Source organism: Podarcis vaucheri, assembly GCF_965113315.1.
Source record: "Podarcis vaucheri genome assembly, chromosome: 3".
Classification (NCBI taxonomy): Eukaryota; Metazoa; Chordata; class Lepidosauria; order Squamata; family Lacertidae; genus Podarcis; species Podarcis vaucheri.
This window is the reverse complement of record NC_138761.1, coordinates 75,965,122-75,993,106: the sequence shown is the minus strand read 5'-3', so window position 1 is coordinate 75,993,106 and position 27,985 is coordinate 75,965,122. Positions and strand designations below refer to the sequence as shown.

Below are 27,985 nucleotides of genomic sequence, written 5' to 3'. Positions count from 1 at the left end.
TCTGATGCACGACCTTCAGCACCTGAGCATCAGAGACAAGCTGCAACAGTCACTAAAACCAACTCCTTGTACAAACACCTGCAGTGAGCCACCACTGGATCTGCTGCTAGTGTTCGTTAACCGTGTGACCAGGAGTGATTAGAATTTGGGGTGGGGGAGTATCTAAAGCTCCTTGAGTAACTGGATGCTTTGTAGAATAATTTTTTTATACCTTATGAAGCAATATCCTGCAATCAGATGATTGGTGTTCTTAACATTCCTGTAACAAAACTGTGAATAACTCTTAAATATTTAGAAGTACTCTAAATGTTTCAACAAATTGCACATTAATAGGGGTGATATGTCCTTTTTTTTGCTGGGATGCCTCAAGTATAGGTTATAAAACAGTCAATGTTGCAATTAAAAGGCAAGAAGGCGATGGCTGTTGAGGGAAGTCAGCAGTTTGGAAGGTCCAAAGCTCATGTGACAATAAATGGATGGGACATTAAACCTAGTGAACCTGGACTTGTAGATTGCTATACCTAAAAGACTGGGAACCACTGTCCTAAGCAGTAATTCTAGAGTAGTTTTTAGTTGCAAGCCCTGAGTTCTTACAGGGCTAGAGGGAAGAGGAAAAGAACATCATTTGAACCGTGTGGTTTCTTTTTTATACAAAGGTGATGGTACAAAAGTATTTGACTTACTATGTGATTGACAAGATGCTGCAAAAGGTTGTTCTCATCAGATGCAGGTGAGGAAAAATATTGCTGCTTACAACCATTAAAGAAAGATAAAAAGCCAGTTTGTCAGAGAACAGAGCTTGATCCTTTTCAGACAAACAATATATTCAAGGGATGAGAATTCATGATGCCCTAAGGACCAACATTATGGAAAAATTCAAAGCTTGAACAATGAGTGACTCTTGGTGGTTCAATCTGACTCACCACTAGTACCCTGAGAGAGATTATTCAGATGTTTTCTTTGGATGTAATGGTAACAGCACTTACTGAAAACAAGTTAGTAAATATAGGGAAACCAAGATTTGCTGAATGCTTAGTAGAATATATGAAAAAGGAAATTTTCTTAAAATAAGACTGGTGTTCCCACCCACATCAATTTCAGAAACATTTTAGGTGTTTTGTTTTATCACTTACATGTTTGCTCCTTTGGGAGAAAGGTGGCATATAAATAAAATAATAAATATGAGTCCTTTTTAGCAACTGCTATGTGAAACCAAAGCATTGCTTTCAACAACATATATTTTATTTGATGTATAAGGATGCTGGGATGGTTGAGAGGATGAAGAACTCGAATTCTTGAGAGAACTAGAGAACATTTTGCTTAAATTTGATCAGTTTCGTAAGTTTAGCTATCCATCTATTGCTTGCTCTTTAAGAGAACCATACTATTTTGCTGATGTTAATAATACATTTTCATGTTATTTCATGAAATCATTGTCCCGTTAAAACTGTTGTGCACTATCCTATAATAATAGCTCCTTCAAGAACCATAGCATTGTGTAAGTGTTTAGTACAGGGGTCTGCAACCCGCGGCTCCGGAGCCGCATGTGGCTCTTTTACACCTTTGCCGTGGCTCCGGGGCGGATACTAGCGAGGGGAGGAGGCGCATTGTGCACCCCGACACTCCCCACTGTGGTGGGCGCTGTACTGGCTGTGACGTCGCATGGGGGCGGTGCGTGCGTTAGTCACGTACCATCCTGACGTCACCTTCACACCCGCTGTCAGATCGCGGCTCCAGAGATTTATTTGTTTTAAATGTCGCAATGGTTTTGTGGCTCCCAGGTTTTTTTTTCTTTGGAAACGGGTCCAAGTGGCTCTTTTTGTCTTAAAGGTTGCAGACCCCTGGTTTAGTACATGCTTGAAAAGCATGGCACTGAGTGACAGGTAACCAATAAATAAACAATCCCCAAACCAAGCAGGTGGATAGAACTTATCCCTTCCTGACATTATTCCTATGCCTACATCAAGATTTGTTAAGATCAGAAGTTATTTTATATTACAGAAACAAACTTTATTTTAAAGTATATATTACTTAAATATATAGAAAGCTGTCGGTGATGCATTTTGACTTGCAAAAGCCAGCAAGCCTTACTGGGGGTGAGCATCCCACATTTGGAGAATCATCGCAGAAAAGGCCTGTTCTCATGTTGTCACCCTCGGGACCTCTCACGGAGAAAGCTCCCGAAGAAGGACCTCAGATGATGATTGTGCAGGCTCCAGGTTGGTTCATATGGGGAGAGGTGGTCTTTGAGGATTATAGAACTTGGCATGCGTAATTGCTTTGCAGCCAGTTGTATCATCTTCAGTGTTATTGCCACCCTTGTATTGTCAAATTGGCAGAATAGAATTAAAATACACTATTCTTAGACAACCCATTGGTCACTTTCCAGATAGTACATAAATGTTTCTGGAAGAAGGGAGATAATGGAGAAAGCAGTCAAATGGTTTTTAAATTTACTCTTGTCTGTCTTTAAATATGGAAGATGGAATTCTTCTTGGGTCCCTGAAATCTTGTACTCTGTTTCCTGATGGGAGCTCACCAAGCCTTCTGTTGGTTGTGTTGCCTATAGGATAGCTGCACTCCTCTGTTCACCATTGTTTCAGGGTTGCTTGCCCTGCCATTTATAGATGCTGGCTATTCATTATGTGTTCAGGAAACCTGTGGCAAACAGCATTTCCACCCTGCCCCCCACCTTTTCGCGCTGCTTATTCTCTCCAATTTATTGGCATTGGCCTCTCTGTCTCGCCAACATTCAAGATCGACTTGTCATTCTGCAAACTGCATTTTCCGTTCAAGGGAGTCTCCTGCAGAGGATCCCAGCTGCTTCCACTTAAAACACCCAGAAACTAATCCTCCAGAATCAGCTTGAGCAGGCCAGCATCTGTCTTTCACATTTTGGTCCCCTCGAGGTGCCTCAGATAATGCTCTGCACCACAGTCAGGGCTGCAGTTCCTACCTTTTGGCCAGCCTTTTGATTCCAAGTCTGTTCCCAAACCCTTTTCTCTCTTTCTTCCAAGTTTTACTACAGTCAAAGTAATAAAGCCATTTTCTCTTAGGAATATTCTGGTTTATAGACAGGTTTTTAAACCCACTAGCTTCAAGTCAGCCTGCCTTCATTATGTGGTTACCACAAGATGGGTTCATTTATGAACATACACTAGTTTGTGGGTAGGAATTTTTTTTTGGAGAATAACATTCATGAGAAAAGGGATTGCCCAACCGTTTAGCAAGGGCAGCATTTGTACAACCTGTTTAGATAGCAGACGCTTGCATGCTACATCTCTCTCTCTCTCTCTCTCTCTCTCTCTCTGTGTGTGTGTGTGTGTGTGTGTGTGTGAGAGAGAGAGAGAGAGAGAGAGAGAGAGAGATATGCATGTTTAGCTGTTTTGGGGATATGGCACCTAGAGTGGTTTAGAACTTTTCTGGTGCTGACTGGCTATGCCAAAATCCTTACTATTAAGTTTTTATTTCATTTAGCTAATCTATTTTCACAAGATTACACACACACACACACACACACACACACACACACACACTTGCCTATTCTTATATTTAGATCAAGGCCAGACGCTCCCAAATTCAATATATTTTTACTACTTTGATTATCAAAGTGACACCCGTTTAGCTCAGTTGGTATGGTGCTGATAATGTCACGGTTACCGGTTCAATTCCTGTAAGGGACAGCTGTATATTCCTGCACTGCAGGAGATTGGACTTGATGAGATCCATAGGGTCCCTTCCAATTCTGTGATAAGGAAGAACAAGCCAGTTAACATACTTAAACTCATTGTCCTGCAAGGCTGGGAGGAGTACTGTTTCAGAGTTTAGTTTCACTTTTGTGTTCCCAGGGACCCTGGTTTATATAGCAAACTCTCTTAAGTTTCACAACAAGGAGATAACATGTGTTATTATGAAACTAGCTTATTAAATTAACCCACTGTGTTACGGTTTTTTTAAACCAGGACCCCTGGGTTGAATGTAATGCTGATTCAGAGTTCAGTAACGCTAAACTCTAGCAGAGTCCTCTAACCAGCCCTGTGCAAAGAGGGAGGGCACCATGGAGACAATGGCTACAGTCCAGTATTCCTTATACCAAATCACCTCCGATCTGGGAGCTGTAAGAAGAGGGGTGCTGGCAGCGATTATAGCTAAGACACAACTGACCTATCCTACATTTTTGCAGCCTTAATTTTTTGTTGCAACTGGTTCCAAGTCCATTTTAATCTCTCAGACATAAAAATGTAGCAAAAGTTTAATCGAAACCAGTTACATTGATTCTTGAAATTAGAAACAAAGGAATAATTTTCAGAATTTCTAAAGCTTGTCTTCTCCTTATGCTATTATTCAGTAAATGTTTCAGTAAAATAAAACTGATTAAGATACTGTTTCAGCTTAAAAGCAGCTACCTGGTTGTCACTTTGTTTTTAAAAAAACTGTTTAGAAGTTTTGCACATATTTATGGCTTGAATGCAACAGTAGCTGAATCTACCACAGTTCTGGGCACATAGGCTAGAAAGATGTGTTTATTTCTATGGTCATTGAATAAAGCAGCCTGCAGACAAGGATTGAGATGGGGTTACCTGCCTGCTACTTTCTCTGGCTGCTACCTCTTATTGCTGTGGCTGTTCCACCTGTGTGAATGCACTTACGCAATGGTGGCAAGGATGCATGAAAAGATTAGGAGGCGTCATCGATTTACACGAATACTTCATTTCACTTTTGCCTGAATATACATGCATGTATGGCGTGGCAGCTGCGGCTGCCCTATCCTTACTTGTATTGCTCTAATCCCAGGATAAATTGAGGTAACTGAGAAGCAGCAGGTGCAAGACTGAGCAGGTGACCAGGCAGGCAACTGCCTTATTGCAAGGCTGGAATAAAGTTTTGGCATCACATTAACTTTCAGTTTCTTGCTTCAGTGGTGACATTTGATAGTCATTGATAAAAATGAAGAGAACAGTAGACCTTTTAACTTGGCAAGATAGCTACCCAAGCGTGGCCTACTTAAACTTATGTTGTTGTTTCATGTATTTAACATTATCTCCCCGAACCCATTATGTTAGGCAACCAGGAGAAGCAGAATTCTGTGTGCAAAAGGCACATGGGTGTGTATCTTAAATGCATGTTCACCTGCACTGCAGTGCTCACATGAGTCCAGTTGTGCTGCTTTGATGCATATGAAGCTGCCATTATATATAGCTAGTTGCACATGCTTAGGGTTGGATCAGGTAATTGTGAATCAAATTCGCATCATTTTCATGCTGGATTAGATTATATTAATATCCAAGAACAGTAGATCTGTTGTGCTTGCTTGCTTGCTTATTTATTTATTTATTTATTTATTTATGGTAGTGTTGTTGTATTTTGAACTAATGTTGATGTCCTGTGGCTTTAATTTTAATATTGGAAAGTGCTTCAAACTCTTCTTGGTGGCCTGTGAAGTACTGACAGTTATTCTTGTGGCCTGCTGTCATGATGACATTTTATATAGATATATAAAATTCAGAATGTTCCTTCTGTGAATGGAAGGGCTTCTTTCATTTGCAGAAGGAACTGTGATCATGAGAGGCAATTTTCATTCACTTCTCCTCTCCGTATCGCCTCTCACACTGTTCCGCTCCCCCCCCCCATTGCACAAGTGGGATTCTGCACATAGGAACTCTGGATCCAAGCCCAAATATATAGAAATTAAGTCAACATCCGCCCTTATTCATGTATTGTTTTTCTTGATGCAGTTGTTTCAGTACAGCTGAACTGAAAATTAGATCCTAATGGAAGAATAATGCCATACCTTAAATACTAGTAATTGTAATTTGCCAGTTCAGATAGTCCAAAATGTTGCTAACGCTTTACAACTGTTCAAAACAATCATCATTTATTTTCCAGTGGTCAGTAATCATTATTAGCATTAAACTGACTAATGTGTAGTCATTCCTACAAATTTTAAACTGAATATTAGCTGAATGCTAGGTTGAATTGAAAGATACCTTCTGTTCATGGAAGTCTAGCAGTTGTTCATCAACCCTCTCCTACACACTAGAAGCCTTCAACTGCTCTTAAGATTTGAAGGATTCTCTGTAATTCTGGGAGGTCGTGCAGGGAGTTCAATAGATAAAGAGTGAAATTGGGAAACTTGCCTTACAGGAATGCTTTCCGCTTGTATGAAAGCACCTTTTCATACAGTCATTGATTTAAAGCAGGCATGGTCAAACTCAGCCCTCCAGATGTTTGGGACTACAATTCCCATCATCCCTGACCACTGGTCCTGTTAGCTGGGGATGATGGGAGTTGTAGTCCCAAAAACATCTGGAGGGCCAAGTTTGGCCATGCTTGATTTAAAGTAATTGCCTTTTTCATCTTATACTTTACATAAAATCCAAACTTACATTCCAAATTGTAACTTCATTTTCTGTGGCTACTTCACAGCCTTCATCTCAGTTCCATTAAGAGCCATTTAAGAACTAAGGACTATAGGAAAAGACTACGTTTTGTTGTTAGAATTTGAAGAGATATAAACACGGGTGCTTTTGTTATCTGCGTTTATTATGGTTTCTTAACCATCCCTTTCAAAAACAATGCGATTTAATTTTCAAGCTTCAAAAAAATGTGTATAGTTCAAAGATTTGTACAAAGTTGTATATGAAATGACCCCTTCAACCTTTTTGTTTTATGAGCACTTGTGTAACACAGTGGCTTAAAGCGCAGGTTACAAATCAGGAAGCTGCAGGTTTACCGTATTTTTCGCCCTATAGGACGCACTTTTCCCTCTCCAAAAATGAAGGAGAAATGTGTGTGCATCCTATGGGGCGAATGCAGGCTTTCGCTGAAGCCTGGAGAGAGAGAGGCATCGGTGCGCACCGACCCCTCTCGCTCTCCAGGCTTCAGGAAGCTATCCACAAGCCTTGCGAGCCCAGCGGGAGTTCCTGCGGGCTCACAAGGTTTGCGGGCAGCAGCCTGCAGCCCCGGCGAGTGTCCGCAAGCCTTGCGCGCCTGGCAGGAGGTCCCGCCAAGAGCGCGAGGCTTGGGGCGGCAGCCTGTCGCCCGAAGCATGGGGAGCCCTCCAGAGGGTGCCCCGTGCTTCGGGCAGGTGTGCGCAAGGCTTGGGGCGGCAGCCGCGGCAGGGGGGAAAAATTTTTTTTATTCATTTCTCCCCCCCCCCAAAAAAAAACCCCAAGGTGTGTCCTATGGGCTGGTGCACCCTATAGGATGAAAAATACAGTAAATCTCACCTCTGCTATGAACTGACTAAGTAGCCCTGGCTCACAGTAGCTGGACTGATGGACAAGTAACAGTTTTCTGTCCAGGAACCTATACATTCATTCATGCCAAGTCCTGGCTTGGCTTGGTGTTGTCACAGGAACAGGATCACTGGATGGCCTTAGGCAAGCCACCCTCTCTGACTTTCCCATCTGCAATGTGGGGGAAAGTAATGATTGATTATACAGATTTGCATGGTTGTATACAAGCATTAAAACTAAAGAATGCATGTGCGGGTCTTTGAGCCCCTGGAAGTGTTGGCAAATGGGAAGTGCTGGTAAAGCTCGTAGTGAGACTCGTAATCTCAGGATCATGGATTCAAGCCCCACATTGGGTAAAAGATTCCTGTATTGTAGGGGGTTGGACTAGATAATCCTTACGGTCCCTTCCAGTGCTACAATTCTGTGATGCCAAGTGTTGTTTTAAGAGAGCTGCACCAATTCACATGAAAAGGGATGGAATTCCCAAAGGTTCAAAATAAGTCTGGGTTATCAGATGCCTAAGTCAGGCTTGTTGCTCTTTCTCACATTACTCCAACACAAAAATACATAATAATAATTTATATGAATTAACATATCTATATTATCAAACAAATCTTTATAAAATGTGTTGCCCTAAAAGCTATCCCCCTTTTACTATAAAATACTTTAGTTATTCTTTTCCACCACCTGTTTCAAAGATGCTTATTTTTCAAATTCTCACCAGGAAAACAAACTTTTTTCATGTGTGTGTCTCCTTTCTCATAAAAGATTACAGAAGATGACAAAATATCATTGAGTGTTATTCACAAACTGTTTATCAGCAAATAAAATAGGTTCTTTATTCTGTCTTTATAAGGTCCTATCTCTCATTATTTAATAAAGCTAGAACGGTCTTCATTTCTTTATTGAAATGATTATATTTTTCTCTGTAATCTGCTTTGGAATTTATTTGTAATAGTAAGCAGTTTAAGAATACTGCTTACTATTTTTTAAAAAACCTTCATGTAGAAAACTTTTAAAACTAGAAAACAGACATTTAATGCTGCTATTGTAACAATGTATTCTAACAGAACATGAGTAGTTGTTTCTGCATAGTGACGGAAAAGTAATACTAAAACTGTTTAGGAGCTAAACATGCAGATATTTTTTTTTTTTGCCCCAACTCCTTTAATAGTAGAGAAGCCATCTTCTTTCACTTGCTTTTTCTTCCTGCAAATGTATTTCTTCCCAACTGCCATACAGATGCTTCATAAATTCAATCATTGGCTCAGGTGCTGAATCGCTCTTCTTCTTTGCATAAGTTTAAAACTTTATTTACCGGCATGTTTCCATGTAGATGCCCATGAGTATATCACCAAGAAGCCATTTCCCAGAAGAACATAAAGATGGCTATATCTTCAGCCAATGCATGTGTTCCAGTGAATGGCTATTATCAAAAAAACACTTAGCACATGCATAATTTTAATTGAATTAATTAAAATGGAATTTGGCACTATTATGATATGATTTAATGTCATCCAATATTATTAAAATGCAAAGGAGGATTATAAGATGTGTGTATGGTCGAAATGTCTGAGGAAATATGTATGAAATGAAGTCCCTTATATTTACTTTAAAGGGGGCGGGATAATTGAAAGCCTCTAGTTTGCAATTCCACATCCAGAAACTTCCATGTACCTTGTGAATGAAGGGCAAAAGGCTTATAGGCACATGCAAGATTTTATTTGAACTTGTCATGTGCAGTTGACAACCAAAGCAATATAGAAATTTATGACAAACTTTAGCAGAGGTAATCTGCATGTTAACAACAAATTAAGATGCTAAAATATCTGAACATTCTTCACTCAAGTGTTTTTGCCTGGAGGTAAATCAATAAAACAGAGATGATTAGTGTTCACTTCAGTTCTTTTCTTTGTTGCATCAATTATATATTCAACTATTATAATGGTTAAAACAATTCAGTTTTCTGTTTAAGAAAACATGGGAATAATCCTGATTAACTGTGAGCAAATCCCTGTGTTCTTTTTAAACACAGGTGAAGGCATTATTTTATACAATTGTTTCTTGTGTAATGCATTACACTTTCTTAAAGGGCGTTTTTAAACAACAACAACAACAACAACAACAACAACACTTTCCTTTATAGTATTCTAAATGTCTTTATGGAAAAGGAGGAAGATAAAGAAGGCAAACTGAATGTCATACAGAATCTGGAGCCAACATGAATTCCTCTCTTTTCTTCCCCCTTCCCCCATCTCATTGTAAGGTTCCATCATGCGTGTCTCTTCTGAGGCTTCTCAATTGTTCACATAAAACTTGTTTTGTTTACTTGGGGGTGGGGGGAACCGACCAAAAGTATTTGTGCTTAAGTAGCAGCATTTGTCTGTTTTTTGCTTGTTGTAAAACTGGCTTTCAGACGATTTTCTTTTTCAGTGTTTGTAGTGTTTGAACTATTCATATTAATCCCCATTGCACTTGCTCTAAATGCAAATGGGATTTACAATTAAAACAATTATGTAAATATGCAGAACAATTTTTTTTAAGGCTCTGTTACGTGTACTTTGTGTCTTTTAGATTAAGAGGTATGGGCCATAATACTAAAAGTTATTTCCTAATATAAGCAATTAAAACGATCAATTTCTTTAAAGGAAAAACTTGCCTTCTCATTATAACAAGAGTTTTGTTTTTGTATAATGTGTTAAGGTGCAGGTCCAGGAAATTGCATGTCAGATTTCCTGATTTAAAAGATCATACTGTGTGGGTGTTATTTTCCAGTGGTTTTTTTTTTATTGAGAACCCCATTAACTAAGCTGTAATCATCTTAATATTATCAAATGTCATATTAGTGATATTTGCACAGTAGCATCTCTTTAAAAAAAATGAAAAACAAAGCTGTTTTGGTGCTAACTGAACATTCGACAGAGATATACTGTTATTTATGAAATTGGCTTAACTAAATTTTTACTTCTAAGCAACACTGAACACACTAATGGCTGTTGTTGTTTTTTAAATATTATAATCTATTTTGTCATTCCATCTTTAGTAATGTATGTCTGGAACCAGAAGAGGATAATTATATAAATGTTCGTGTGTTTTGCTTTCTCAAACACTAAATTTCCTTCAGATGACATTGTGGAGTTGGTGGCTTAACACATATCTTTATTTTTATAAGCTGTGCTGCTGGATATTCATTGATTTCCATTAGTTACTCCTGAATAAGTGTGCATAGGATAGTAACTTTCTTTTTAGTTTTTAATTTATTCAACTTCTTAATTTCCCCCAGCTTTTTAGAACACATGACACATTTTCTGAACATCTAATTTGTACTCCTTATACACATTTTGACAAAGCTTTTAAAACTCTTAACAGCAGAAACTTTTTACAGATCAGTTCCCCCAGATTCCATTTTGTGATCTGCTAGCATTTAAAGAGAAAAGAGTTTTTGTTGGAGAACACTATTAAGTGAGTAATTCAAAGCTGTCTGCATACTGTCACTAGTGGATAAGTCTGGCAAAAATAAATAAATCTGGCAACAAATAGTATTGTAAAACCACACAAATGATAAGGCTGTTTGCCATGTATTTTGGATTAATGGTCCAAATCGTATTACAGACCAGCTTGAAAAAGACTATAGTGCTTGCTTTCCTTCTTGCTTAAATCAGCTGAGCAGTAATTAAAGCCAACTATTTACAAGTCCCTTTGCACTGGAAAATATAGGCCAGAGGTGATGTAAAAGACAAAATAAATTTCATCTTTATGCTGGAAACAAATGTTAGCTATGTGCAATCCACTTTCGGCTCTTCAAGTTCAGCTTTTTCGTAATAATTTATATTGACTTTGCTTTCTCTTAAATTTTCCACTGCCCAATTGCCAGCAGCTCAGGGTAGGAAATAGAAGCATCTTCCCAGCTCAACAGCATAAAACTTAATCACATTTCATGAATGAATTCGTTTTTCTTACCTGACTTGATAGACAAGCAACTTCTTTGGTCCAGTGGTTGACAAGTTTCAAAATGGTTTTAAAATAGTTTCAAAATGTGTATCAATTCTATTATCTCCAGGAACTGGAGATATGATGAGTTCTGTGATATGAAAATAATTGAGAACTTTTTTATTGTTGTGTGTAAGAATTCCTTAAATGTTTGGATTCAGTAGCTCACTGTCATGTACTGAGGACAGAAAATTCAACCTGTTCTTATGCAGGGAAAGATGAAAACAATTTTAAGGAACCGCAGAAAGAGGGTGAAGGAAGTCAAGGTTCAAAATGTTAGAATTACTGTTGAATGACTTGTGAAATGTTTTCTTTTTTTGTTATAATCGAAAATAATAACTAAATAATAAAATAATAATAAAAGAAAGAAAGAAAATACAACCTGTTCCTCTCCACTTTGAAATATGGATATCTTTTACATTTACTTGCCATTATTTATACAAATAATGAAGATGCCTCATTGTAGCTTTCAGAATCAGCCAACATGTTAATTTTTGTGTCAAAGAAAACAAACTAGTACTGTATTCACTTGTTTTGTATACACTAATAGGTACATTTTGAAGGGATATATTTAGAGATCTGGGGCAAATCAGCAACAGTGTAAATATATAAGTGGTTCTGTTCATTTTCTCCAATATTTTCTTTGGATATGAAAGGCAACCTTGAATTAGGGTCATGGCTTTAGGTCTGATGAACCAGTTCTTAAATGCTTTTTAAGATATCTGCCATCTCTTTGTATACTTTATCTTTTGAATGTTTTGGGGAAAAGGGCTGCATCTCTTAGCTGGAGTTTTTCCCCCCAGTGAAACAATAAGAGAAATAATTTCCCCCTTTTTATTTTAGAAACGTTTAGTGTAAAATACAAGTCAAATGACTTTGAGTTTCTCTGCTACATAAACCATTAAATTGCTATTTTTAAGAGCAGGGTTTACTCTGATGTTTCTACACATGTCAGTCCCGTTATGGTGCATAAAATGCTCAGTATAACCTTTTATATAACACATGAAAAGTTAAACTGAGTATTTTATGTCTTGTAACAGAGTTATTTTCTGAAGCTGCAGTATATATAGTTAAGGAACACTGTCTAAAAAGAGTTCATTTGTTTTGAACCTTTATTCCCACTCCTGCCCAATTTTATTAGTTCACAGGTGATGCTATGATGCATCATTTGTGCATTCAAAGCAGTAACCCATTTTCATTTTGGTTAAATTCCCAGAGAATGGAGATATTTCAGGAAATGGCTGTGAACTGATAGGAAAACAAATCCTAACGTGTTTAAATCGGTGAATGTGCGACAAAATGCAGTCTTTCAACCACAAAGTCTGTTTGCTAAGTGACAAACAAGAAGTACTGAATCTTAATTACAAAGTGTTTTATTTAGAAGGGAAGTGGAGATTCTAAAATTCAAGCTGCATTTATTTGCAAATGACAAACAAACCCCTACACTTCAAACTTTCTTTATTTTTATTTATCTGTCAAGGGTAAACCCATGTGATCTGCAAAGGTTGATGAGGCCCCCTTGAGTAGAATCAAGAGCCCTGACAGCTGGCCAATTGGGAAGGTGAAATGGTTCAGTGAATTGGATAACGGCAGTACATACCATAGTGACTGATTAAATTGATTTGTCCATGGCTGCTGCCTACCTCTTTTCTGCTGCTGAAACACTTTAGCCTACTTTAGAACTCTCAAAGAAAAGAGTGGGGGCTTTCCTGTGTTTCTAGGTGTATATGAACCTGAACAAAAGCAGCTGACCTAAATATGTGTTCTCATAAAAATGTTAACTTTATTTTGTCATTTAACTGGAGTTTATAGATTTTTCAGAATGGATTTGCTTCCCTAGTAAAGGTAATACATTGAGTCCCATCTTCTCTAGCACAGGAAGAAAAATGAGGGTAGTGAGATTGACTGAACTAATTATTTCCTCGTACATTTCAACCTAGGCATTTATATTTCCTTCCTTAACAACCCTTAAGAAATGGGTCTGTTTGCTGTGGTGAAGGGGATGGTTTTAAGTTGTCTTGCTGTAACCAAATAGACACAGAAGCCAAAGTAATAGCAGAATGTTTAGTTGAGAAAGCAGGGAGGGCAGGCATGAATCCTTATTTAGATAAACAAATGAAATTACTGAGGAAAATCTTGCAAATATATTTACTTAGATATTAATGCTGCATGGAATAAAGATATAACATATGAGCAAATTAAAAATGGTATAGTCTAGAAATGAATTATGCCTATTTTGGGTTCCACTCCAAACTCAAAGAGCAGTTATTTATTTGGTTTCTAGTATTTGGAAAACAAAGATCTTGAGCAAATGTTAGTTGGGAAGCAGTAACACAGAATATGGATTACTCTGAATATGCACAGGTGAATGTGGTTTTATTTTATTTTATTTTATTAAGCAAAAGAACCATGGTCTGCCAAATTCAGTTCCTGTATCACATCATTTTTTTTCTGCTATGTCATATAAAGTAGATTTATTGCCTTAGCTCATGAGCTTCTAGGCAGGCAAATATGCAATTTGGTTCACACTAGTCTATAAGATGTTGTTCCACAGCATTGCTTCAAGTTTGTTGTGCATTGTAAAATCTTGGTGGTTTGGAGAGCAGGACTGAGGACAGTTTTATCGACAAGGCTTTCAGAAAGTAGTATAGCCACCAGGGAGCCTACTACAATATGGCAACTGACTAAATTCCTTCCTGTTTGGAGATGCAACTCTGATCCTAAAATTCCTCACTACACAGAGAGTTGTGGGGCTGCATAGAAGGTACATGGTCTCCTGCTACACAGTGAGCCAAGCATCCATATGTTCCCAAAAACCTTTGGAAGTCTGAAAAAGGGAGGGAGGGTAGTGGGTGGCTCACCACATCACCAAAGTCCTTGTTCTGTTACATAACAAAGGCCAACAGGCAGCATAACGAATAGTTAATGCCCCACTTGTCATGTAGACAGTGCTACTTGCCATGTGGAAAGTGTCAATATTTTGATTCTCCATCTCTCATCTTCCCCAAGCTCAATCTCCACCCACCCAGACATGTATACAAGCATATATTTGTGTTGCATGATTCCTAAAAAAAAAAAAATAATTCTTCAGAGTAGTCCTTCCAAAATATCTGATATAACCCCCCCCCCCATTTAAAATAAGGACTAGTTGCCCACATCTTACCTGAGAATCTTCTGCTACTCTATTCTATTTAATGCAACAAATAATTTTAGTAGCCGTGACCCTGGTTTTATTGTATGTGTGGTGCCCGATGATTTTTATGGTTATGGTTGTTTTTTGTTGTTCTCCTTCTGAATGATGCCATGGCCTATGGCTAGTGCAATAAAAAGTTTAATTGGATTGGACTAGTTGTCCATTCCCCCCTTTACAAATTCAGTTTCCCTCAAGGTTGTATAAAACCGTATGAAGTTAGCAAAATGGACCATGCAACTCTGCATCATATGAAGGTTGCAACAGTTGTCTAAGTGTTATGATAAGGTTTGTTCCTTCTGTGGAAAGGAAATGCCCCCGCCAGCTGCTAAGGTCCCCAGTAGGGCAATGTGGTCAGTACAAAAAGCAAGCCTTGAGAAACAACTCCAAAACTACTTCTTATTGCAGAGAGATCTTGGGTTCCTTCGCTGGACTCTGAGCAGAAATGTAATCTCTCTGCATGTGTTCATTAAAAGGTGAAGGAAGCTTAACAAATATACTGAAATTGAAGGGAAACATCTATCAGAGAAGGTAGACAAGCTAATCTTCAGTTCTGGTTTTCTTAATGGATCTGTAGGACTCAGCATATTTAGTAGGGGACAGTTACTAAATCCAATTTAAAGAGGGCTCCTAACCATGTTATAGTCCAGGGGCAGGGAACTTTTTGGGCTTGGCCCCACCCCATGGGCCAACTTTAGCAGGTGGGTGGATCAACTCACTTGTCAATCACATGATGTCACTATAACACCACTATGCTAATCAAAATGGGTGGGACGGTTGCCCTTCTTGTCCTATCTTTTCAGTTTATTTTATAAACCTATTAAGTGTTTCGCAGTTCAGGTAAAGACTATAAACAAATATTTTCAGCAGCTGTCTAAACATCAGGATGTTCATTGTCTGTCTAATTTCAGCTGGCAACTGATTCCAGGGGGCTGGAGCTGCAACACTAAAAGCCTGGCTTGTAGTACAAACCCTGTCAGAGGAGTAGTGTTGTTAAGCAGGTGGTAGATCAGGAAAACTGATACCACATTTTCAAAGCTAAGCAGAGTCATCCAGCCCAACCCCCCCCCTCAGGATGCAATCCCCCATCCAGTTTGAAACCATGCCAGACCATGCTTACCTTTGCAAATGTGCTAGCAATTTTATTGCTGCAGAACTAGGATGAATTTATCATTACACAGTGGGGTGGTGCTTACAGAGAAAGAGAGTGGTGTATCATCCGCATACAAGTGACACTTTGCTCTAAATCCTTTAATGATCAGTGGCTTCATATAGATATTAAGTAGCATCAGAGACAAAATAGTGTCCTGACGCAACCCATAACACAGATGCTAGGGAGCCAAATATCATTTCCTCAGTGCTGTTCTCTGGAACAGACTCACCATGTAAGACTGGAATCAATATAAAAACAGTGCCCTGGACGCCCACCCTGTAGAGCTAGTTCAAGAGGATACCATGGTCAATGGTATCAAAACATGGAGAGATTGAATAGAAGCAAGGTCTCACTCCCCTCGTCCCTCTCCCAATGAAGGAAATACAAAGGCAACAAACTTGGGCATAGCCAGGGGTTATGTTAGGGGGGCAGACTTTGTGTTGGGGAGGCAGAACCTCTGTTAAGTATTTTTATTAATTTACTTGATTTGGGGGGGGAGCTGCCCCCCTGGCCACCTTAGCTACACCCATGGCAACAAAGGCAATTCAAGCCACTGAAATGGGTCTAGATAATCAGTTTCAACTAGGAAGGATTGCAGCTGCTCCAACGCTCTCAATCTCCTTCCCAAGAAAATGCATATTAGTAACCAGTGAAAACCCAACTGTCACATAGTAGTGGATTCAAAGCAGAAGGCACCACCCCATCGTATGATAAATTGACACTCTGGACCCACCTAGTCATGCTCTGCCTGCTAGTTTATATCAACCATAAGGAACAGGGATCATGCAGGCATGTGGTCAGATGCATAGCCACAAGCAGTTTGTCATAGAATCACATAATTGTAAGAGTTGGAAGGGACCACAAGGGTCATCTAGTCCAACCCCAGCACTGCAGGAATCTTTTGTCCAACATGGGGCTCGAGGCCCCCTGCCTATGACCCTGCCATTAAGAGTCTCATTCTCTGCCAACCGAGCTACCAAGAGATTGTTCCCATAAAACTTGGTTAAATGTGGGTTGGCATCTCATGTGGTTTTGCACTAGCTATGGTATCACAGCGCCCAGCAATTTTATCCTAGAATGCTTCCAAAAACTTTACTCCCTCGGGGGCCAGTAACCTCCAAACCACTCTGAAGAACTCCGCTAGACTGCTGGCAGCAGATGCAACACAGGCAACAAACGATGCCTTCACTGTAAGGTGTTGGGAACAATTATATGTGCTCCAACCAATGTTTGGAAAGCTTTGGTGTGATATTCCCACCACTTGCTCTCTAGCAGAGTGGCCTAGGCATCTTTTAAATCACTGAACAAGCATATGAATAGATAAAATTAATCTGAACCCTCCAACGTGTACCAATACTATAATGATGATTTTAAAACTGCAAGAGAGAGGCAATTGTTTAGATTCTTGCTGCCCTCTAGTGGAGTATGTGTAAACATTTAAAAAGATTAAACACATAAAGTATCTTTATCTCAGTAACTCCTGGCCAAAGATTTCCTTTGTTTCTTTTATTACTGACCCCCTGGTACACTTTCTCTTGTTCAGTGGAGGCCTATTCACGCTCAAAATTAATGTATAATGCAATACAATGTGTAACATTGTTTAATACGTTTGTGAGAGTTCATACTGGCATTATTGTTATCCTATAACTTAGTGCTGTTCATGCAAAGTTCCTTTGGTATAGTTTGTTTCAAAATCATTGCAGTATTTTGGATGCTTTGTTAAAGACATGGGCTTGCTTGGATCATAAGATAAATTGGCTTAAGGAAAGTCACAGAAATGTCCTGTTGCCACTGACGCTTTGAGAACAGGATCAGGTACCTGGTTTGGGAATGCTCATTGGTACTAATAGGTGCTAATTGATCCTGCACTGCCATTAGAGGCACAAATCATCTTAGTAACTCAAATCACCTTTTATTAACTGATTGTCCAATTGCCAACTATGGCGATTCCTCAGTGGCAGTAACTTCTGTTAACCTGTTTGGAATATTGTGCTGCTGTATACATGGGATTGCACATAAATTTCAAGTGGTCCAAAACAGTATTATTATAGCAATTGTATAATTAGGGACCGGATGATCTAAACATATGCTATTGGTTTATCATCTGTACTAGTCCTTTACCCATTTCCAAGCTCAATTCATAGTTCCAATTTTGACCTTAAAAGTTTGAATGGATTGGGACCAGGGAACTGGAGTCTTCTCCCAAAGGTAAAGGTAAAGGGACCCCTGACCATTAGGTCCAGTCGTGTCCGACTTTGGGGTTGCGCTGCTCATCTCGCTTTATTGGCCAAGGGAGCTGGCTTACAGCTTCCAGGTCACGTGGCCAGCATGACTAAGCCGCTTCTGGCGAACCAGAGCAACGCATGGAAACGCCGTTTACCTTCCCGCCGGAGCGGTACCTATTTATCTACTTGCACTTTGATGTGCTTTCAAACTGCTAGGTTGGCAGGAGCAGGGACCCAGCAATGGGAGCTCACCCCGTCGTAGGGATTCGAACCGCTGACCTTCTGATCGGCAAGTCCTAGGCTCTGTGGTTTAACCTACAGTGCCACCCACGTCCCTCTCTCACATGTACCTATCCCTTTATTTTAGGAAGATCTCCTCTGGGTGCCCCAGCCAAGTGAAGTGTAACAACTGATCACAGGAAAAAGAGGCTTTTCTGTGGTGGCACCTACCTGGGTTATCACCCTCTCTAAGCAGGCTCTCTAGAAACTTTATTTTTCCTCCACACCAAGCGAAGACCTTTTTATATCCTCATGCTTTTTAGATACATCTATTATTATTTAATTAAATTTATATGCCTCCCTTATACCCACAGGTTTCAGGGCGGTCCACAAGATACTTTTAATCCATTGCATTTTATATCATCTTTGTGCCTTAGGTGATACTGTTTTAATTTGCTGCTGCTGAAATCTTTGCTGCTTTTGACAGTTGCTGACTTTTGTGCTGTTTTAATGTTTCACTCTTGGAAGCTATCCAGAGTATGAGGTTGTTGGGTGGCATACAGATGGCAGCACAGGGAGGCAGCAGTGCTCATCTGACCTCCAGTCACTGAATACCAGGATGGAGAGGGGAAGGGGGAGAGGTGAAACAGCGGGCAGGTCAGTGCAGTGCAAACACAGTGGAGCCAGTCCAGCATTCCTGCTGGTAGATTGATCTTCTCCTTCCTGATGATGCTTACAGATAGTGTAAAGAAATAAACAATTGAAAGACTCAATACTTGTAGTATCATTTGCTCCCATGAACCCTTGTTATCCCTCTCCTTTCCCTCCCCCTCTGCTGCATCTTATCTTCACTGATCCCTTCCTCGCTCCTCTGTCATTTGTCTTTCCCTGCCTAGCTCAGCTAAAATTTAGCTTGAATCTTCTACACTTCTTCCCCTACCCATATTGGTCTGTAAAATAGCATGTAGGAAAGATAAACTTAATGGATCAGTTCATTTTTCTAATATGCCTACGGTTCTTTGCTGACCACCATCCATTCCATGATTCATTGTATATTCTGAATTTTATATTATTTGTAGACCGTGAAGTGGTTTTCTTGACAGTATCTTTGAATTGGGACTTTGTAAAGAGTTGGTTACTGCCAGTTCTTCATTTAATTCATTGTGTCAGTGCCTTGTTTCTGGTGGACTAAGGTAAACACTAAGAGAATTGGCAAATCTCCAATGACAGACATTGCTCTGGTAGATTGGAGATGGCATGTCTTTGAATACCAGTTGCTGGTCCTGTTCATGTCCTGCTTTCAGTCCTCGCATAGGCCACTGTGAGGAAAGGATGCTGGAATAGATGGGACTTTGGTTTGATCCAGTAGGGCTATTCATACATTCTTGTGTAAATATACAAGCAAACATGCACCAAATGTATGCTCACATATGTCAGCCTCAAACACACTCAGCAGACAGTCTCTGGATATGTAAATGCCTGGCTGTTCACCTGCAACTGTAATGGACATCTGCCTAGCTGTGCAGGTCCAATACACTTTGTTTGTATTGGAAAGGAGCAGGAAAGTGGCACACTTCTTACCAGATTATGAGTAGTTAGAAGAAGCACAGATGTATGAGAGTTGTCGAAATTTCTTTGGTGGCATGAAGCGCAGGCCCTGCGCTGGTCATTCTCGTTCTAGTCCCAAATTGCACAAGCATGTACAATGACCCATAAATCCTTTTTTTCATTTGAGGACACCTTTGAATAATGAAGAAATCATTTCCTTTTTAAAATAAGTCTTAAACATCTTGGGTCACCCGAACAATTGCAGATAAGGCATCCCCCTCCCCCATTTTTTGATGCATAGAGCAAAAAAATGCACCTGTTAAGCCTCTTATAGTTTAAGAAAATATTTATCTTTTGCAGATGCTACAATTGTGGTGGCCTCGATCATCATGCTAAGGAATGTACACTACCTCCACAGCCAAAGAAGTGCCATTACTGTCAGAGTATCATGCACATGGTGGCGAACTGCCCACATAAAACTGTTCTGCAGCAGCCCACTAGTTATCAGGGAAGATACGAAGCAGATCCCCAGCCCTCAGGGGCTTATGGCTACACATCTCCATCCTATTCTCAGGAGGGAAGAGCAGATGTCTTAGAACGCTCAGGCAGGTCACCGCAAGAAGCTGGAGCATCGACTAAATTATCTCCATCGCCCGAAGAACAGAGCCGGAAGGGGCCTTCTGTTCAAAAAAGGAAAAAGACTTAGAGCTTTTGTCTTTCATCTCCTTTACCCTCTTGGGACGTCTACCTCATTCAAGCACAAGGAGAATAATTCCACATATCATGCAACCAACTTCAACTTTTCACTACTGCTGAGAAAACTGTGGTCATTCTGAAAACAACCAGACCAGTCACTCCAAGCAAACTTCATTTGAACTGAGTTTCCTCTGTATTATTCAGCTGCTTCAGACGTCACAAGAAACCATGACTTACTGTGATGAGGATAAACTGCAGCAAGCCTTAGGATGACACACTTCCCACAATTCCCTGCGACCTCCCTCCCTGTCCAGCACAGCTGCAAGGAGCTGGGAAGCTTCTGGTTTTCTTCTTGATTATTTGCAGCTTGATGTTTTTTCCAAACTGGGGTTAATCTTAACTGGCTTGTTTGAAATGAAACAAATTCAGATTGAGGGTTATGAGCTGCTAATTTCAGTAAACCCTAGTTAAGATTAGCCGCCATTTGTTTATTTTTATTTGTAATTTAAAATGTTTTTCGACTGCATTTATGGGCGAATGCCCATTCAAAGCCGCTTACAAGCAGAACAGAAGATTATAAATAGTACAAGTTTAAACCACAGGACATACAGCTGAACCTGCAGTAAATCAAACATTAGAATTGCAGCCTTGCCAGAAGGGGAGGTGGGGGTGGGAGGAGCAGGCAACCTGCAGCTCATTTCTGTCCTCATAAACCATCTCTGACTCTGTGCATGTCTTGAATGTATACATGCAACACTCTGTTTCCTTGGATACCCATTGGAAAGCAATAGTCTGAGTAATTTTTGAATAGGCATTCCTGGATTTTTTCTTTAATGTATCATTGCTATTATGGAAGAAAAAGAAAGGGCGGGGAAGAGATCACAACTGTTATTTCATGGAAGCCCAAAGAATTTTTGCTACTTAAAATTGCCATTGCCATGGCCATGGTACTGAAGATATTAAGACATCCATGTAGGGTTCAGGGTAAGGCTTTTGAAAAATAATAATTTCTTGTTCCCATTATCCAGGATAGCGTTGCTTTTTATAAACTTCTCACCTTGGAAGGGTAATGTCTTGGTTTAAATAACCCTCAGAATTGCTACAAATGTTTAAAGAATAAAGGTATTCCCCTCTCTTTCCCCTCCCCCAAAGACTATGAATGTGTAGTTTTCTGTGCTGGTATCTCAAATATTGTATTAAATTAATATGGTTTAAATGCAGGTGAGGTGGCTTTGAGGCAGAATGTATACATTGATATGATTGTTTAGAGTTGTATTGAGATACCACCTTGAATCTTTATTTTGTGCAAATCTTGAGGCGTTATGAAGGCAGCAGTAGCAATTAGCATTTTCTTCTGAGTCCGTTTTTACTGATTACATGCTATATAAGTGAATAGATTTTTACATCTTTTGAAAATTGAACACAGGTAAGATTTCCTTTTTGCGTCTTGATTCTATTTTGAGAGACTGGACTTAGACCACTTGGCCTTTTAATGTTACAAATGTCAAGCTTTAATATTTACAATGCAATGGGAATTTTGAAGCAGGTTTACTTAGAAGTAAGTTGCATTGAGTTCAGTGGGGCCTACTCCCATGGAAATTGGGTGTAGCAATTCAGCCTTTTTAAAAATTCAAAATTTAATAATACTAAAATTGTAATCTTCATGCACACTAGATTATTAACAGTTTCTGAAGGAGTTGCCAAACTGATTTGATGTTGAAAACTCCAATTTATAGTGAGATTAGAAAGCCAACCAATCAATTGACTGCCTATTATTTGATCATTAACCCCAAAATAATGCCGTGTCCACCATAGATATGTTTCTTCTACTCAGCTGTTGATCATTAGAATATTTCTTCATCCTGTTGAACATAAAGTGTTCTTTTTAAATACTTTGCAACCAATCCCCTGTGTTAATATTAATAGACATATAGGCTCTGGAATATTCATTAAGGCTACTCACGGTTAATGACCTTGGATCTGTAGCCAGTGCTTGCATCTAGCTGGAGTGTGGTTTCTATAAAGCCACATTACTAAATTGTCACACATCATTATGCATAAAGCTCCCAAGTGCATTACCAGCATTTTCTTTGAGGTGTTTGCTGCATTTTTTGCCATTCTGAAAGATGCAAGCATGTTGTTGTTTTTTTTCTTTATAAGTTATTTGCCTCCTAGACAGCGGCAGCTGCTGTAGGAACAACCCAATGAAACCTTGGTTGTGTGTAAAATAATTCCCATGAAAATCTTGCCGGAACATTTCCCCTCAACTACCTGAGAGTAAGCCCATGCAAACTCAGTGGGACTTCCTTGTGATTAGACCTGTGTAGCATTGCACTGTGAAATGCTTTGACCAGAATCTTCCAAGCACCGTTTTATCTGTTGTTTCACTGACAGCAATATGACTTGTTTTGATAGGCCTCCAGTCAAGTCTGATGTAACTCCATTTGCTGCATCGGAGTTACGCAGAGAAGACATTTGTTGCTTGCTGGAGGACCCAAACCCTGAATTATTCCTCCTGCTGCTGCTGCTGCCGCCGCCGCCTCTCTCCCCACCCCCCACCTCACCGCAGAAAATGTATATGTTTCAGCGACCTCAGTAACAGGCACAAAACCTATGTCCCTTTGCTTGAATTCCATGACAGTGTTTGAGGGGGGCGGGAATCTCAATGGTTTATACTGAAGTTATTGGTGTGCTACGAGGAAAGGTTTTTTGTTTGTTTTTTTGACGATACTGAATGTGATTATATGTATAGAGGAGTACTTCCTTGCCTTATGTAAGGATTGTAAACTTATTTAAGTTATGTAGACAAATCAAAGTGGCATTGCATAACCTTTTAGCAGGTATGATAACTGGGTTAAACAGCAACAATGCTAAACTTAGGTCACTTTGAAAATGTAAACCAAAGTTCCTTGACCATTACATATAGTAAGATGGAAATGGTGGATTTGAAAACTGGCCATTCCTCTGTTTATATACTTTAAAATTCCAGACCAGAAATTATTATGAAATGAATAAATTCTAGCAGCCACAGACTGAATTGCTGAGAGCCTATCAAACCTATCTTATTATTAAAAAGTTTACATTTTATTTTTATATATCGGAGGATGGTCATTATTACAAAATAGCCTTCTCAGGACAAAGGACCTTGCTCAGGGAAAATGCCATGTTAATCTTCTTTTATTTTTGTTTTACAGATCACTTGCTTTTACTTGCTTGCTCAAAACAAACCAAAAAGAGACATTTTATAATATATACATGTTATGTGCTGATGATAGTAGCTACCTCTGTTTACATATAAAGGAGTTTCTGATAACTCAAAATATCAACCTTTTGCATTATGCTTTCCCGTTGAAATAGAAGTACAGTGGTATTCCTGTTTTTAAGTGAACGTTTATGACTTGGCATTCACAAGTGCAGCTGACTTTCAGAATTGTGAGCAGAGCAACTCCTCACCATTTCTGAAATTCCAAGCCACATTGTTTGCATAGGGGATAGCAAATTTATTCTGTTTACAAGCAAACAACTACCTCATACTTGCCACAGAAGCAACACCTTTATGCTGTTTAGGACTTAAAGGTGGCTGTTGATCCTATGGTACATACCAGTTGTTGTTTTTGAAATTATTCTGCAATTAATACAGCTTTCACTGCAAAATGTTAGGGCAAATATGTATGTAATTTAAACACGATGTGTCCATTTGAAATGATGTGAGAGTCTCTTTAAAGTTTAGATTTGCTTTTCTGCCTCAAAGGGAAAAGGGGGCTGTTTCACACACAAACGCCACACGTGAAGGTAACCGATTTTCTGGGGAAGAAACAGCATGTGGCAATTAATTGAATATCCCTGGATTACAATTAAATTACAAACATGTTGTTGTTGGTTTGGGCCAACAATTACTCAAATTATCTGCTTTAAATAAATACAAGCAGCATACACACACACACACACACACACACACACACACTTGGGCGTACTCCTAAATGTAAGGAATATTACATTTCCACTCATGCCCCACTTCAGTTGGTGAAGTAATTTGCCATCCAGCTGTGCCACACCAAAAATTCTAGTTGCTTTGAAGCAACTCTTGAAAATATGCACTCCTGGCTTTTAGTATTTTGACTATGGGCAAGCCCAAGTAAGCAATCAGTACCTGGTCCAGATCTGAATAACCAGCTTTAAACATAACCATTTCAGACAAATAGGCCATGTTTTGTCAGACTTGAGAATGAGCCTTGTCCCTGTACTCTCACTTCCCTCTTCTACTTTTATGCTCAGCTTTGAAGAAGATACCATGATTTGTTGAACCAGGAAACTGGTTTAAAGATCAAACCAGGATCAGATCTTTGTTTATAAGCAATGCTTTAACTAGGAGACTGGTTTAAGAAACCACATTAGCCCCATTCAAACATTCTGTTTCATGCAGTTATGGTTGCATAGAGTGGAAGAGCAAGACTGTAGCCACAGCTCCTGTTGTAGCCAGTGTTAGAAACTCAGATATATAATCTAATCACCAATTGGCACCTTAAACCTATGTTACAGTCACCACAATGGAATGTCTAGGTGCCTTTCTCCCTGTTTTTGTAATGGAGTTTATTATCATTATCAATTTAATATCTAGACCAATATCTCAAAAGTGGTTTACAAAATATTAAACCATCAAATAAAACAATCCAGAATAAAACAAAATCAAGCTTCAAGGAAAAAAATCTAGATCCTTCTCTAAGTGATAGTTTGCTTTCCCCAGTTGCCAGCCTGGCATCCAGAGATCTCCACATGGTCACAATTGGACCCACACCAGTCGCAAAACATGCCTGGCCCCTGGCTAATTTCTAACATTGGTTGTAGCCACTGCCAACCCTGTGTAGGTTCTATGCAGTCCTTATTTTCTGGGGTACGCATACCCCTAAACATTTTGTGAATCTTAAGTTTAGCCTCATTAAGGGACAGTATTTCAATATGAGTAAGAAAATGAGAGCATCCCTAAACATTTTTTGAGGGGGAGAAAGCACTGGTTCTATGTATGTATGTAGCTTCCATATGTAGGTTCTACATCTGTTGGTTCCCTTTTGACTGAGAACCCTGTGCAATCTGGATTTTAGATCCTGAAGTGAAGCTTGCATATTTAGAGGGCACTTCCTTCTTCAGACCTCACCTCTCTGGATGGCCACACAGGAGCATGGCCAGCAGACAATGACCTGCTCTCCCTCTCATGTTCTTGAGCATTCTTCCCAAATGCACTGACAAACAGGGCTAATATCTTCTTTGAAACTGGTCTCGAGGTGGGAAGGGGCAAGGCTTGTTCTTGGACCATGACTGTTGCATCTGAATCAGGCCAAAATAATGATCTTAAGATTGGTGTCAACATCTTGAAATATTTGTGTGTACACACTAGCAGCAAAATTCAAATGGTCAGTTTTCCATTTGAGTATCATGTTAAGGAAAGTATTGTACTCTCATTCTGGATGGTATCCTGAGCTTCTGTTGAAATTCCACTTCGTTAAACAGCATGAACTTTGAACAGCACCCCTGGGCCAATGTTTCAAGCAACAAGCTTGTCAGATTAGATGAAGTGGGGCTCCCAACCAGCACATGTCTCCCCTGACCCCAGGAATGGAGCCCCTCCTCCCCTCCACAAACATATCATAATTGATCTTTGATAAAGTGATAGATAGACCCGGAGAGCCTCTCCAGACACAATATTGAAGTCAGCAGGAGTTGTGCCACTGAATTGACCCCAAATACTATGTGCACACTTGCATAGCATCTCTTGGAAAGACCATTCTGGAAGGGAAAAGACAACAGGATGATTACTTATGTGCTCTTTGGGTACTAAAATTGGCTCTAAAAATGTGATATTTTGCCAAATAAAGGCTACTCAATTTTTAAAAACTTTCTTTCATTTGTGCTAGTGCTATCCCAAAGTTACTTCTAGTATGTAGTTTTGTGGATGGAGACCTATGAAAGTGTTTATAGACCTTGTGACCTTCTTTGTAAGAAAAAATGATAAAGAACATGGGAAGATCTCATTAAGTCTTAAAGCTAATTTAAATTAATTTATCTCTAAGAAATGTATATCATAAAAATATATGTGTGTGTGTTTTTCTTCCCCATGCGTTATGGTTATAAAAGTAATTTGGGAAAAGGTGTAAGTGTGTGCGGATGCACTAAATTTAATTTTACTAGATGTCTTTAATGAGATTTGATTATTTTGTCTTTGCTCGCTTTTGAAGACTTGTTAAATGTGTCTTTTTTCTGTTTTATATGAACAGCCTGGTTGTGTTACTTCTGTCATCATGACTGGTTAGTAACAAGATGTTGGCACTGGAAACTCTTTATTGTGATCACGGAGCTGTGTGTAGTTCACTGGTTCTGTTAAGCAGTATTTGTTGGGGAAAACAATTTGCAATCCCTTGGCCAAATTCAGCCACCTGGAGGTAGTAGGATCTGTCTCTGCCGCCCCCCAACTGCCAAGCCCAGACACAAACCTGGGGTGTGGAGGAGCAGATACAGTAGCATCAGGGCCTAACAAATGAACATTTTGAGGGTGCCCTAATCCACTTGGTGCCCCTCCAATAAAACTAGTTGCCAACTAGGCTTTTCTGACGTTCATTTTGAGGACACAGCCACTACAATAAACTGCATATTAGAAAGTATTTGGACACTTGCTACAATTGTTGCTAACCTAAAATGGGCAGACTAACTAAGGAAGAACATGATGATGGTTTTGACTACCTCTTGCATTTTACTACTTTTTAACTAACAAACTGGTTTCACAAGTATTACCAGAGTAGCTCGACTCTGTATGTTGCTAATGGTAAACCCATAGCCAGAGACCAAAGTGAACACAGATATCTATGCGTCTTGAATATTGTCTTTTTATCTAGTGCTTTTAAAACTATCCTCTGTAGTATATAGATTACCTTATGGTCCATTTTGATTCATATTTTGTTTACAAGGTATAATTTTTTTAAAAAAAAAATCACTTGAATCGTTTGAGTCTTTTAAAAGAAAAGACAGGGAGTTGTTGATTTTTTAAAGGCCATTTTTCACATGTTTACTGTCTCTGTCTCATTGGACTGAAGCACTGATTGCCTTTCTACATATCCTGTATTTTATATATTTTTGTTTAATGCCTATTGCCTACTGTTATTATTTCTATCAATCATCGATTTGTGACTGAGGTTTAAAAAGATTACATGATGAAAAATAAAACATCTAACGTTGGCATTTACCAATGGCTTCTGAAATTTTGTTATGACGTGCATGAAGGATGGGAAAGAGAGAGTGTGTTTACCTTTTTTTATAAAAAAAAACACATTTGCATTAGCTTAAATTCCCTGTGTTTTCTGAACATTTTCTTGATGTAAATTCATCCTCCTTAATGCTCAGTTAACTAGAGCAGTGTTTCCCAACCTTGGGCCTCCAGCTGTTTTTGGACTACAACTCCCATCATCCCTAGCTAGCAAGACCAGTGGTCAGGGATGATGGGAATTGTAGTTCAAAAACAGCTGGAGGCCCAAGGTTGGGAAACACTGAACTAGAGGAAAGACAAACTAAGTTTGAGATTGTTAACACTTTAGAAATACTACTTGAATGCTTTGGTTTTGAGAATGGTAAGGAAATAGTAACCAAGGGATGTTAAGAGGGGGGGGAGTGTTTGGATGAACCACTGTGGCTTTTTATTTTCTTACTACATTTATGTCCCATCTTTTCCTTTGTGGAACTC

General features: G+C 39.3%; 1 protein-coding gene across 5 annotated transcripts in view; it reads left to right on the top strand.

Moving 5' to 3' along the window:
- LIN28B (lin-28 homolog B) overlaps positions 1-27,490 on the top strand; it is a 98,865-nt gene extending 71,375 nt beyond the window's left edge. For all 5 annotated transcript variants that reach the window (XM_082216693.1, XM_082216694.1, XM_082216697.1 and 2 more), the window contains one exon: positions 19,924-27,490. In XM_082216693.1, coding sequence (XP_082072819.1) covers positions 19,924-20,269 — 346 coding nt within the window. In that variant the 3' untranslated portion in view covers positions 20,270-27,490. The remainder of the gene's footprint in view (positions 1-19,923) is intronic.
- Positions 27,491-27,985: the final 495 nt, after the last annotated feature.